Genomic DNA, 14,691 nt, shown 5'->3' with positions numbered 1-14,691 from the left:
TGTCCTATCGGTACTGTATGATATCGGGTTCAACACAAATGTACATATGTACGATATTAGTATTGTGTGATATCGGTTTACTACAGATATAACCATGTCCGATATCGGTATTGTGTGATATCGGGTTCAAGATATATATCCATACCCTACATCGGCATCATGCGATATCGGGTTCAACATAGATCCCCTCGCGTCCGACATCGGCACAGGTTTGCCCATCATCGGAGTTCGGGTTTCTGGTGTCGCGATCGGTGTTGCCCCACATCACCCCGTAGTGGTGTCCGGTATCGGCAGCTTCGGATATCTGATCACACCGACTTCGGCGCATCCGATACCGCAGAGGTTGCCGTGTTACGGAACGATACCCGATAACCCAAGGTAATGCACCCGATATTTTGCACACACACAAAAAAAAAGATCGGCCGATTACGCGATGATGCGCGTCCGATCACCGCTAATATCGGAGTCTCGAAAAGTAATTTAGTCATTTAAAATTGGTAATATTTATTATATCGGCAATATCGGACGGCCCGATTGAGGAACTAGCATCCGATATTACCGATTTAACACCTTCCCGATGCCTAGTTAAGCGTCGAATTAGGTCATGCCCTTCGTAACAACCCCGTTTTCATTCCCTCCCTCCCTTCGTCTTCGCCTTCGTCAGGTAAACAGGAAGCCGTGACCTTACCTGGGCTGGCAGCGTCGGGAGGAGGGCCGTGGGCCTCGGGTCTCAGCCCCAACATGGAGGGCATGGCGCCCCCGCTCATGGTCACGGGCGTGACGGGCGCGCCCAGGCCGCCCACGCCCATCCCCGGCAGGAGGGCATGGTTCATCCAGACGTGGCGGGAGTCCGGAAAGATGGAGTGTTGCTGGTGGGCGGCCAGGGCGGCGTGGCGGGAGTAGAGTAGGTGGGGCGCCGCCCCCAGGGAGCCTCCGGGCCCTAAGGAGGACGACGACGGAGGCGCCGGCGGCGAATCGGACTGCGACCCGAGACCCAGCAGCTCCTGGATGGCGAAGGGCGAGCGCTGGGGGAGCGTGGGCGCCGTGAGGGCGGTCATGTGGGCGTGGGCGTGGAGGGAGGGGGCTGTCACGTGCACGGTGCCGCGGTCCATCATAGCGGGCTGGGCGGCTCAGCTGTGTGGGCGGCTCAGCAGTGTGGGCGGCTCACCATTACCGCGGACGCCGCCCACCTCCACGATGCCGCCCCAATTGACCTGGGCGACGCCCCGGGAGAGAGAGAGAGAGAGAGAGAGACCGTCAGAGACTCTGGCCACTACACCCGCTACTACACCCGATACTATACCCGCTATTACACCCACCACTACACCCGATAGTTTACCCACTACTAATGCACCCGCCACTACACCCACCACTGCATCTACTACTGCACCAGCCACTACACTCACCACTGCATCTACTACTTCACCCGCCACTACACCTACTACTTCACCCCCTTCAGCGCCACTTCACTACCACACTTATATTTCATAGGAAAATTATATTCAAAATATAAAATTTAACATATATGCAAAATAGACCCACACTCTCGCCACTGAAGACCACTGTGCCACTGCCACTTCACCCACCTTCAACCCACGTACACAATCCAGGTGGCAAAGTCTCTCACACACAGTGTAAACGACCCCTTTGGCAGCTGCCTAACTACTGAACCACCTCGAACGATCGTTACGAGACTCCCTGACTCACTCCCCCCACCCTGGGCCCTCCTTAACACACACACACACACACACACACACACACACATCCCACTGAGGAAAAGCCATAACTTCCATTCCAGTGGCAGAAAGAAGAGAAAATTCCACTTACCTTGTCTTTGTTTACACCACTGCAGAAAACCCCCCCCCGGACGACCTCTTCGTATAAATATAAAGACTAAGAAAAAAAATATAAATATAAATAAATATATTTCACACTTCGATAATCTCAAGTCTCTTAGAACGCGTCTGTTGCCACTAGAGAGAAGAAACAAAAAAAAAAAACACTTTAATTAACTGGCGTGTGGCTCGCGGCTCGCCTGTCCATGTCGGGCGGGAAGACGTGCAAACAATTGGTGGCGGGACGACGGTGGGCGGTGTGGCGGCCGGCTATGCTAAACAGCATATAGTTCACATATAAAATGGCAGTTTGCGACACCTCCTGATTTGCCCCCTCGCGGCTGCGCACTCGGGGGGAGAGATCTATCCATGCCAGATACTTCCACTTAAATGATAATTTTATTTATTTATTTCCCACTGGAGTAATTCTATTAAAATATGAGAGGTGGTGTAAAGAGATGTACTTTATGTTGTTCGGTTTATATAGAAGGAAGGTGTTATTATTGGGTGGTTTATGGGATAATTTATATGTAATGATCTGTCAACACTTGGAAGGAGAACAAGAGTAGCACTTGTGAGTGGTCGATAAGCCCGCCCAGTAGCCCCACCTCCCGAGGCAGCCGGCCAATGAACGCGGCCAGTCCTCCCCCCTCCCGTGACTAGCGGCCAATCAGGGAGCACTTCCATTGATTGACATGGATGGAGGAGAATGGAAACTCCATATTATACCGGCCCCTCGTCCCTGTTGGCAGTGGCGCCGTGAGGCCCGCCCGGTCAACATGTATTTACGGCCGGTCGCCCGATATGTCGAATATCTTTTTTTTTTCTTTTTTTTTTGCTCTTTTCATACGGGGTAAAATTTGCATTCCTTTGATGTGAATGTAAATATGCTGCGCCCTGGCCCGCCGATAAAATATAAATCCACTTGTTACACTGGGCGGCGCCCTAGAGGGGCGGGCCGCCCCTGGGGGCCCGACCAGGTTACCTCAGAACACACACTCCGTCAGGTTAGGTTTACATCCTCGCCTCCTTTATTATCGCTCCACACTGCGTCCACCTCGGACGTGCCAGGTCGAACGGAAATGATCGCGGGGCGCCGCCGCCCGCGCGCCCCCCCGGCCCGCGCCCTTGGTCATCTTGCAGCCGAGGGGAGACGAGGTCTTCTTCTTCTGGGGAGCTTATGGCTTATATATCTCCCCCACACAGTATCTCCCCAGCCATGGTACACGGGACGAGCGGCCTGGCGCGCGGGGGAAAATGTGACGCGCGGGTCCTACTGACGTGGCCGCAGGAGGAGCAGGACGACGGCAGCGGAGGAGGAGGAGGAGGAGCGCCGGGGACTCCTCCTCCCCCAGCAGGAGCACGGGGAGGAGGAGGGCGCTGCTGCCAGTCAACACACCTTTTTAAACCGATGACTTGGAATACATGTGGCGACCGCTCAACACACACACACACACACACGTGTGAATTCTAGAAGTTTCTATACTTCAGCGAAGCCCCAGACGTCTATATCTATATATCTATATATCTATCATATACCGGGGGGGTGGAGGGAGGGGGAGAAAATGAGGAGAGGGGGGGGGATGGGGTTGTGCTCATAATGGACCTCAAATCTGGGGAGATCGATGTAACTTAGCGATTGGGTAGTTGGCTCGTTAGCATGGTCTCTGATTGGGGGGGAGGGAGGAGGGGGAAGGGGGAGGGGAAGTCCTAGAGGATCCACGGAGGGGGGGAGGAGGGGAGGGGGGTTCGGTCTAGTACCATACATGTATTGGTGAGGCTAATTATGATGATAATGATTAATTAAGATTAATGACTGAAGTAATGAGTTGTGGGCTGGCTGGCTATGTGTCTGGGGGGGAGGGGGAGGGTGAAGTGTAGTGAAGATGTGGCTTAACTGCCATGAACCAGTCGTGGTCTGGTTAGGTACATACCACACGCTACCTTGCTACCACTACCACTACTACTACTACCACTACTACTACCACTACTACCACTACTACTACCACTACTACTACCACTACTACTACCACTACTACTACCACTACTACCACTACTACTACCACTACTACTACTACTACTACCACTACTACTACCACTACTACTACCACTACTACTACCACTACTACTACCACTACTACTACCACTACTACTACTACTACTACCACTACTACCACTACTACTACTACCACTACTACTACTACTACTACTACTACTACCACTACTACCACTACTACCACTACTACTACTACCACTACTACTACTACTACTACTACCACTACTACCACTACTACTACCACTACTACTACCACTACTACCACTACTACTACTACTACTACTACCACTACTACTACCACTACTACTACCACTACTACTACTACTACTACTACCACTACTACTACCACTACTACTACTACTACTACTACCACTACTACTACTACTACTACTACTACTACCACTACTACTACCATTACTACTACTACTACTACCACTACTACTACCACTACTACTACCACTACTACTACTACTACTACTACCACTACTACTACCACTACTACTACCACTACTACTACCACTACTACTACCACTACTACTACCACTACTACTACCACTACTACTACCACTACTACTACCACTACTACTACTACTACTACTACCACTACTACTACTACTACTACTACCACTACTACTACTACTACTACTACCACTACTACTACCACTACTACTACTACTACTACTACCACTACTACTACTACTACTACTACCACTACTACTACTACTACCACTACCACTACTACTACCACTACTACCACTACTACTACCACTACTACTACCACTACTACTACCACTACTACTACTACTACTACTACTACTATAACTACTGCCTATACCATTACAACTACGACTACCACTTCAACTACCATTCTCATAGTAACGACCTGTGATGGTCGTTCGGGTCATGAACACGTGATCAACTGTTCATGACGTCAGCTTTCCCAAGTTACGTTCCTATAATGATCAGCCACTGGGTCGTGACTTGCGACCCTCTACCACGGTGAGAAACGGAGTTAGCTCTGAGATTTCCCACTTTCTCTCTCTCATGAACTTCAGTTGATATCATGACTTCAGACTGAAGTCAACCTGAACTGATTTTGATAGTCTTGTTTCCCAGAGAATCGAACCCTGGACCATCTGTGTGGCAGCCAGGTCTCTCCTCCGTGGCTTAAGAGGTTAGGCTACCTGGCTGCCACAGAGACTGTCCTCGGTTCGATTCCCAAGTGTAATAGTAAATAATTTACATTAAATATCATATGTATATTATATGTTTGAAATTTATATATATATATATATATATATATATATATATATATATATATATATATATATATATATATATATATATATATGTATTTGCTTTGAAGAATGTGTATCAAGAATGTTTATATAAGTATAGGGATTCGTATGTGGCAATTATGGATCTAATGAAAGGATGTCATAAGGTTGACAGAGATGCCTTGTGGAATGGTTTACGAATATATATGGTGTGGAAGGAAAACTATTAAAAACAACAACGAGTCTTATGAAGAGAGTTAAGCATGTGTGCGAGTAGGAAAAGAGGAAGGTGAGTGGTTTCAGATGAGGGGAAGTCTGCGGCAAGAGGATGTGTGTGATGTGACCATGGCTGTTTGATTTGTTTATGGATGGGGTGGTGAGGGTGGTAAATGCTTGAGTCTTGTAGAGATTAGACAAGTATGTAGGCTGTCCAGGGGTTGGGGGCCAGGGAGGTGAAACTGTTCTTGTTTGCTGATGACACAGTACTGGTGGTTATTCTGAGAGAGAAACTGCAGAAGTTAGTAACTAAGTTTGCGAAAGTGTGAGAAAAGAGATAGTTGAGTGTACATAAGAGCAAGGTGGTTAGGTTTAGCAGTGGAAAGAGACAGGTTATTTGGGGTGTGAGTTTAAATGGGGAGAACTTGGAAGAAGTAGAGCCCTTTAGATACTTAGGAATGGACATGGCACCAAATGGAACAATGGGAGCTGAATTAAGCCATAGGGAGGGTAAGGGGGCTAAGGTCCTCGGTGCACTGAAGAATGTGTGGAAAGAAAGGTCACTGTATGTAAGGGTCTATATGGGTATGTCTGATGGTATAGTAGTCCCAACGGTGTGGTTTGGATGCGAGGCGTGGGCTATAGATGACAAAGTACAGAAGAGGGTGAATAACTTGTAAATAAAATGCTTGAGGCTTGATAGGGTGGGAAATAATAGGGTGAAATAGAGGTGTAGTAATAAGATGGGAATGGTTGAAAGAGTTGAAGAGGGTGTGCCTAAATGGTTCGGATATATGGAGAGGATGAGTGAGGAGAGGTCTGATAAGAAATGGGACAATGAGAAGAGGGAGACGGAGTTGGTGATGGAAGGGTGGAGTGGAAAAGCTTTTGATTGCTCGGGGCCTGAACATGCAGGAGGGTGTAAGGCATGCACGGAATAGAGTAAACTGGAGTGATATGGTATATAGGGGGCGACGTATTGTCAGTGCACTGAACTAGGCGTATGAAGCAGCCGGGGAAAGGTCTGTGGGGCCTAGATGTGGAAAGGGAGCTGTGGTTTCGGTGCATTACGCATGACAGCTAGAAAATGGATGTGAGCGAATGAGACCATTTCTTTGTCTGTTCCTGGCGCTACCTTGCTGAGGAGGTGTGTGTGTGTGTGTGTGTGTGTGTGTGTGTGTGTGTGTGTGTGTGTAATATAATTCTCCGGTCTGATGAACCAAGGATAACTTATGATTATTTTTTGTACACAGTGGTCCACTACCCCACAGATGGTGCAGCCCACGCCCTCCCCACCACCACCTTCTCCTCATCTCCCCAACACGGATCATCCTTCAAGAATCTCCCCACTGCGCCATCTGTCACTGCATCACCTGTTCACTGCAGCAGTCACTGCATTATCATCTGTTCACTGCAGCAGTCACTGCATTATCATCTGTTCACTGCAGCAGTCACTGCATTATCATCTGTTCACTGCAGCAGTCACTGCATCATCAGTTCACTGCAGCAGTCACTGCAACAGTCACTGCATCATCCTGTTCACTGCGGCAGCAGTCACCGCATGTCCTTCGTGGCAGCTCTTGAGGTTCTACAGCCAAGACTGAGAGTCCAAACGTGTGAGGGAGATCAGACGAGGCGAATGAGGGAGTCAAAATGTGTCTTTAACTTTATGACCTGGGATGCCACAGTGCAGGGCAGTGAGCAGGAGATGACCTGGGATGCCACAGTGCAGGGCAGTGAGCAGGAGATGACCTGGGATGCCACAGTGCAGGGCAGTGAGCAGGAGATGACCTGGGATGCCACAGTGCAGGGCAGTGAGCAGGAGATGAAGGAGGAACCACCTCTCTCAAAATACCAGCAACCTCTCAAGAGATTTCTCAAGCGATTAACTTTTTTTTCCCCCTTTTTCTTGTCTTTGATTCAGGAAGAAGTCGCTCCAGTTCTTTGTGGAAATTGATGGGCATCTGGGGATATGCAGTCTGAAGGTGGTTCATGGGTAAGGTATCTTCTGCAGCAGAGAGGATCCAGTCCAGGGCCTTCTGCAGCAGAGAGGACCCTGTCCAGGGCCTTCAACAGCAGAGAGGACCCAGTCCAGGGCCTTCTGCAGTAGAGAGGACCCAGTCCAGGGCCTTCTGCAGCAGAGAGGATCCAGTCCAGGGCCTTCTGCAGCAGAGAGGACCCAGTCCAGGGCCTTCTGCAGCAGAGAGGATCCAGTCCAGGGCCTTCTGCAGCAGAGAGGATCCAGTCCAGGGCCTTCTGCAGCAGAGAGGACCCAGTCCAGGGCCTTCTGCAGTAGAGAGGACCCAGTCTAAGGCCTGCTGCAGCAGAGAGGACCCAGTCTAAGGCCTTCTGCGGCAGAGAGGATCCTGTCCAGGGCCTTCTGCAGTAGAGAGGACCCAGTCCAAGGCCTTCTGCAGCAAAAAGGACCCAGGTAGGCAAGTCTGCAGCTAAGGGCATCTGGGAAAATGCGTCTTATGGGGAAATTTACAGTGTTCATTATGTTGACCTTCTGTAAATGTAGAAGAAGAGGAAGAAGAAGAAGAAGAAGAAGAAGAAGAAGAAGAAGAAGAAGAAGAAGAAAGAAGAAGAAGAAGAAGAAGAAGAAGAAGAAGAAGAAGATGATGAAGAAGAAGAAAGAAGAAAGAAGAAGAAGAAGAAGAAGAAGAAGAAGAAGAAGAAGAAGAAGAAGAAGATGATGAAGAAGAAAGAAGAAGAAGAAGAAGAAGAAGAAGAAGATGAAGATGATGATGAAGAAGAAAAAAGAAGAAGAAGAAGAAGAAGAAGAAGAAGAAGAAGAAGAAGAAGAAGAAGAAGAAGAAGAAGAATGGTCGTATGTTCTTAATGAACACTAGAAATCTAATTATAATAATTATGTCCAGATGGATAAAACAACATGGGATAATTCAGAGATTAAGACAATAGAAAACACAAAACATCAGATGAATATTAGAAAGGAAAATAATTCATATAATCCTAATGTAATTTAACAAGAGATCGAGACTGTGGGAATATAATAAATATAATCCATAATTCAACAAGAGACCAAAATTGAAAAAATAAACGAAGTGAATGTAAATGAAAGGAGAACATGAAAAAATAATGTATATATAGATATATGATATGAGTGGACATTGAGGACAAGAAGAAAATATATGAAAGGGATTCATGAAACCAAAGATGAGTAGATTCATGAAGAAGGTGATGTGAGGACATGAGGCATGTGAGGAGGGAAGAAACCAACTGTTAGCCTCAATGGTGGAGCTCACAGGGAGGAAGGGTTGGGAGAGGAGGCCCAACACTGTAAGGTAAGCCGACACACTCACTCCACTCTCACTCCTCTCCCAAGACTAATTACCTCACATCTTGGCCAGCACAATCTCCCCTTTTTACACACACACACACACACACACACACACACAGACACACACACACACACACACACACACACCGATCTACAGGTGTTAGGTTTGTGAGAATGTAGGAATAAACTCCTAACAGATATATGCTGATGAGGACGAAATGTAAACCATATATATCTATTACGTCCAAAATAATTACTTTGATTATATTAATCCTCAGAGAATAAACGTTGGTGTGTCTGATCATCTTTTTTTATTATTCCAAGTTACCGATTATAATACGTCATTCTCAAAGAATTAGACGCCTGGACTTAGATGAAGTCTTTTCCATTTATACTTTCCAATAGAATGTCCTGGGTAGTGTATACTGTCTATAGTTTATAGCGTTTCTTCATAGCTATTCTTGTGCAAGCGGATGTTGCCGGAGAGAGTGGTGGGTGGGAGGGAGTCTTCTGCTCAAGTGCTGTGTGAGGGTAGTAAAGCAGGAAGGCTCTCGCCCACCCACCACCTGTCACTCTGGCTCAACACGTGAGCCTCACCCTGAACTGTGGTGTTTACAGACTCTACTGCCACTGGAAATTCTATAGGAAAGTGTTCATGGGGGATGTATTCTGTTCCTTACCTAGCCCACCGCCCACTCTGCCCCACTCCCACATTCCTCTGCCCCACTCTGCCCACTCCCACTCTAGCCTCACCCACTTCGCCCATGCCACTCTCCCCACACCCATTTCCTTCACCACCCCCCACACCAAGCAGCCCCCATCCTGCCCACTGTCCTCTCCAACCCACCGAGCAGCCCACCCTGCCCACCTGGAGGAGTTGGGTCTCACTGTGTGGAGGGACCTGTGAGTGGCTGGCTGGCCAGGTGGAGCTGGTGGAGGTCTGCCCAGGTGGTGGAGGAATGAACATGTGTTGGTGATGGCGGTGATGGAGGAGGTGTGTTGGTGATGTTTCTGATGGAGGAGATGTGGTGGTGATGGTGGTGATGGATTGAGACATGTGTTGGTGATGGTGGTAGGCATGCGTTGGTGATGGTGGTAGACATATGCTGGTGATGGTGGCGATGGAGGGAGACATGTGTTGGTGATGGTGGTGATGGAGGGAGATAAGTATTGGTGATGGTGGTGATGGAGGGAGACATGTATTGGTGATGGTGGCGATAGAGGGAGACATGTATTGCTGATGGTGGCGATGGAGAAAGACATGTGTTGGTGATGGTGGTGATGGAGGGAGATAAGTATTGGTGATGGTGGCGATGGAGGGAAACATGTGTGGGTGATGGTGGCGATGGTGGTGAGACATGTGTTGGTGATGGTGAACACGTGTGTGTCTCTCCACACCCACACCTGGTAGAGAGGCGTACCTCATAAACCCCTCATGGCCTAGTGATGAAGGAGGGGAGGTGGTTGGAAGGGAGGGGAGGAGGTGGGTGGGTGGGTGGAGGGGAAAGGAGGTGGGGATGTTGTGAGAACAACGCCCCCCCCCCTTCCTTAACACACACCCCCCTCCCCCACCTGGGATGCTCGGGGGGGTCCCACTCCCCCATCCCAACAATCCCACGTCTGGGATCGCCGCTGTCCCAACACAACAGACGGACGCAGAACACCCCCAAAAAAAATCGTATTGGCGACGACGACATCTTGCTGCCACGACAACATTGCAGACCTGTCTTACCCTCTGGCGACCTTACGTGGCTGAGGTGTAAGGGCAAGTCACGTAAGGGCAAGGCCCCTTACCCCTTCTCTCCCCCTTTAGCCCTTACCCACCCCCCCTCTTGCCCCTTTTTTATTCTTGCCCTTAGCCCTTTACCTGCCCCCTGAGAGAGAGGGGGGAAGGGGGATAAGGGTTCACAGGGGGGCGCTATCAGGGGTGGAAATACGAGCCAGGTGTGTGTGGCAACATCGGACGGTGGAGGTGTTAGATTTGGCACCCCCGAGACCACGTCTCAACCCCTGCATATACCTATATCACCCCCACACACACCCCCCTCCTATATCACACACCCCCTCCCTATATCACCCCCACACATCCCCCTTCCCTATATCACCCCCACACATCCCCCCTCCTATATCACCCCCACACACACCCCCTTCCCTATATCACCCCCACACTCCCCCCTCCTCCCGATATCACCCCCACACCCCCTCCTCCCTATATCACCCCCACACAACCCCCCTCCTTATATCACCCCCACACATTCCCCCTCCTCCCGATATCACCCCCACACCCCCTCCTTATATCACCCCCACACATTCCCCCTCCTCCCGATATCACCCCCACACCCCCTCCTCCCGATATCACCCCCACACTCCCCCCCTCCTTCTATATACATCCCCCTCCTCCCCCCCGATCCACCCCTTCTCCTATATACATCCCCCTCCTCCCCTCCCCGATCCACCCTTTCTCCTATATACATCCCCCCTCTCCTATATACATCCCCACCCCTCTCCCGATCTGATATAGCCATATATGGTGGTCGGTATAGCAGGCAATGGTATATATATAATACAAGGTTGATTCTATAGGTGGGTAAGTTTCTAAGGGGTTGAGGGAGGAGGGAGGGAGGGAGAGAGGGAGGGGAAGAGTGAAGGGGGTGTGAGAGTGAGTATTTTGAGGGGGGGTGGTGGGGGGTAGGGAGGGTTTGGGGGGTTGGTGTGGGTCGTAAGCCGTAGCCAGCGGGGGCGACACGTGCACGCGTCCGGACACGGCCGCCCTCACATCTGGTATGGCGTGTTTGTTTGTGCCGCCAGTTTGATTTGGTTAGTGGAGTTGGAGAGATGTGGTGGTGGAGGAGGAGGAGGAGATCATCACCTCCCTCCCTCCCTCGCCCGCCGTCACCATCACCACCACCGTCACCATCATCGCCAGCATCATCGCCACCACCACCATCGCTATCGCCATCTCCAACACTCCCCCCCTCCGCCGCCCCCCGTCTCTCCCTTCATTCCCACCATCTCCAACACTCCGCCGCCCCTCCGTCTCTGCCTTCATTCTCCAACATAAGGAGACGGTTTATCTCCCTCACTGACACTCTCTCTCTCTCTCTCTCTCTCTCTCTCTCTCTCTCTCTCTCTCTCTCTCCGCCTAACCAAACCTAGTCACCAACTCTCCCCTACCACCACCCTACACACCTTCCCAACCCCTCTTTCCAACCCCCTTCCACCCCCCCTTCCCATTGCCCTGCCAACCGTTGCCAACACATTACCAACATCCCATCTCCAACGTACGTGGAGGGAAGGGGGAGGGAAATCGATCAGTGTGTGTGTGTGTGTGTGTGTGTGTGTGTGTGTGTATTCATTTCTTCAGCGCCTCCTTCAGGAAGGTAGGTGGGGCCTGCTGTCGAGGAGAGGAAGGAACGACCCCACAGTCGTGCCAGCACCATCCGAACGGGGTCGTTCTACACCACGACCCTCAGGACGACCACGTGTGTGTGTGTGCAGACGACCACGTGTGTGTGTGTGCAGACGACCACGTGTGTGTGTGTACAGACGACCACGTATGTGTGTGTGTGTGTGTGTGTGTGCAGACGACCACGTGTGTGTGTGCAGACGACCACGTGTGTGTGTGCAGACGACCACGTGTGTGTGAAGACGACCACGTGTGTGTGCAGACGACCACGTGTGTGTGCAGACGACCACGTGTGTGTGTGCAGACGACCACGTGTGTGTGTGTGTGCAGACGACCACGTGTGTGTGTGTGTGCAGACGACCACGTGTGTGCGCAGTCGTGGTCCAGCGTCTGGTAGGTACTCTGTATGACAGGTCCTGTGACCTGGCAGACAGGTCGTGTGGCTCACCTCCCGTGCGTGACCTGCGGGGAAACCAACAGGTCTCACACACGGGCCAGGGGTCCCACAGGTCACAGGTCAGGAGTCCCACAGGTCACAGGTCAGGAGTCCCACAGGTTACATGTCAGGAGTCCTACAGGTCACAGGCCAGGAGTCCCACAGGTCACGGGTCAGAGGTGACACAGGTCACAGGTCACGGGTCAGAGGTGACACAGGTCACAGGTCAGGAGGTCACCGCCAACCAGCTCTGTGGTAACCATTATGAAGGGGGAGAGGGGGGAATGGGGAAGGGGAGAAGTGGTGATGGGGGAAGTGGGGAAGGGGGAAGTGGGAAAGGGGAAGTGGGAAAGGGGGAAGGGGGAAGTGGGGAAGGGGGAAGTGGGGAAGGGGGAAAGGGGAAAGTGGGGAAGGGGGAAGTGGGAAGGGGAGGGATAGATTGTATTTCTGACCTCACAAAGCCATCGTGTGTGTTGTTGTGTGTGTTTCTCTTACTGTATCGCCCGGTCGCTGTCCAAGCTTATCTCATAATGAAAGCTTAATGTGCCAGCATGAGCGTTCACCTTGAACCCAGACACCATAAGCTTACACAGTGGTACACCAACGGTACATAGGTGTACCGCCGGGACGGTATGGGGTCCGTGTACCGCACACGTGCACGCCGGGAACTATATACATTCGTGTCAACACGCTGAACCACAGATTTATATGAAGGGGTTGTGCTCCGGTCATTAATAAGGCTTAACGCTACCTCGTTAACGCGGGAAATGGCGAATGTATATGATATATATATATATATATACATATATATATATATATATATATATATATATATATATATATATATATATATATATATTTCTATGAGTCCACGGGAAAAATGAAACACGATAAGTTCCCAAGTGCACTTTCGCGTAATAATCACATCATCAGGGGAGACACAAGAGAGAAACATAAGTCAGTTGATGTACATCGAAGAGACGAAGCTAGGACGCCATTTGGTAAACATGCGATTGTCCAAGACATACAACGAGCCTTCATAAACTTATCATTTTACAAATTTTATCAACAATAAAGTTATCTAATTTGTATAGACCATCACTAATATTAAGATTATAATTCTTTTTGTATTCAATGATAGAAGATTCAAATGATATTTCTTGTGGTACTGGAGTTAGAGTTAATAACTGAGATGGCGTTACTCCAGTCAATACAATGATCATAGTTTTTAACATCATTAAACAAGGCATTTGATTCTTGTCCCGTTCTTATACTATATTTATGTTGCTTAAGTCTAACAGAAAGATCCTTACCAGTCTGACCAACATAAAATTTATCACAATTTCACATGGCACTTTATAGATGCATCCAAGAGACTGGTAAGGATCTTTCTGTTAGACTTAAGCAACATAAATATAGTATAAGAACAGGACAAGAATCAAATGCCTTGTTTAATCACGTTAAAAACTATGATCATTGTATTGACTGGAGTAATGCCATCTCAGTTATTAACTCTAACTCTATCACCACGAGAAATATCACTGAATCTTCTATTATTGAATACAAAAAGAATTATAATCTTAATATTAGTGATGGGCTGTATAAATTAGATAACTTTAGTGTTGATAAAATCTGTAAAATGATAAGTTTATGGATAAACACATGTTTACCAAATGGCGTCCTAGCTTCGTCTATTCGATGTATATCAACTGACTTATATTTCTCTCTTGAGTCTCCCCTGATAATGTGATTATTACATGAAAGTGCACTTGGGAACTTATCGTGTTTCATTTTCCCCGTGGACTCATAGGAATATCTTGATCATACGCAAAATTGTGATCCTTGCCAACCATATATATATATATATATATATATATATATATATATATATATATATATATATATATATATATATATGCACACATCAGGTACGCCCGGTCTGTAACTGGGTCAGTGAAGGGAAAGAGGTAGTTATGCCTACGATGTTCCAATCCAAAGACGTCCATCATTTCACTGCTCCTGTGTGGAGCGCAGCCGTGAAGTTGCCGATGTATGATAATAAGAAAAACAATGATAATAGTAATGATAATAATAATAATAATGATAATAATGATAATAATAATAATAATAATAATAATAATAATAATAATAATAATAATTATAA

At 48.6% G+C, this 14,691-nt stretch overlaps 1 protein-coding gene across 2 annotated transcripts in view; it reads right to left on the bottom strand.

The window, feature by feature from the left end:
• Positions 1-2,110, bottom strand: part of LOC139765005 (visual system homeobox 2-like) — a 270,002-nt gene extending 267,892 nt beyond the window's left edge. For both annotated transcript variants that reach the window (XM_071692061.1, XM_071692062.1), the window contains exons 1-2: positions 1,828-2,110; positions 689-1,214 (exon numbers count right to left, since the gene is read on the bottom strand). In XM_071692061.1, coding sequence (XP_071548162.1) covers positions 689-1,115 — 427 coding nt within the window. In that variant the 5' untranslated portion in view covers positions 1,116-1,214; positions 1,828-2,110. The remainder of the gene's footprint in view (positions 1-688; positions 1,215-1,827) is intronic.
• Between the last annotated feature and the right edge of the window lie 12,581 nt (positions 2,111-14,691).

The sequence above is a fragment of the Panulirus ornatus genome, chromosome 52 (assembly GCF_036320965.1).
Source record: "Panulirus ornatus isolate Po-2019 chromosome 52, ASM3632096v1, whole genome shotgun sequence".
NCBI lineage: Eukaryota > Metazoa > Arthropoda > Malacostraca > Decapoda > Palinuridae > Panulirus > Panulirus ornatus.
Note: the sequence above shows the minus strand (reverse complement) of the source record. Positions and strands in the feature narration are given on the sequence as shown.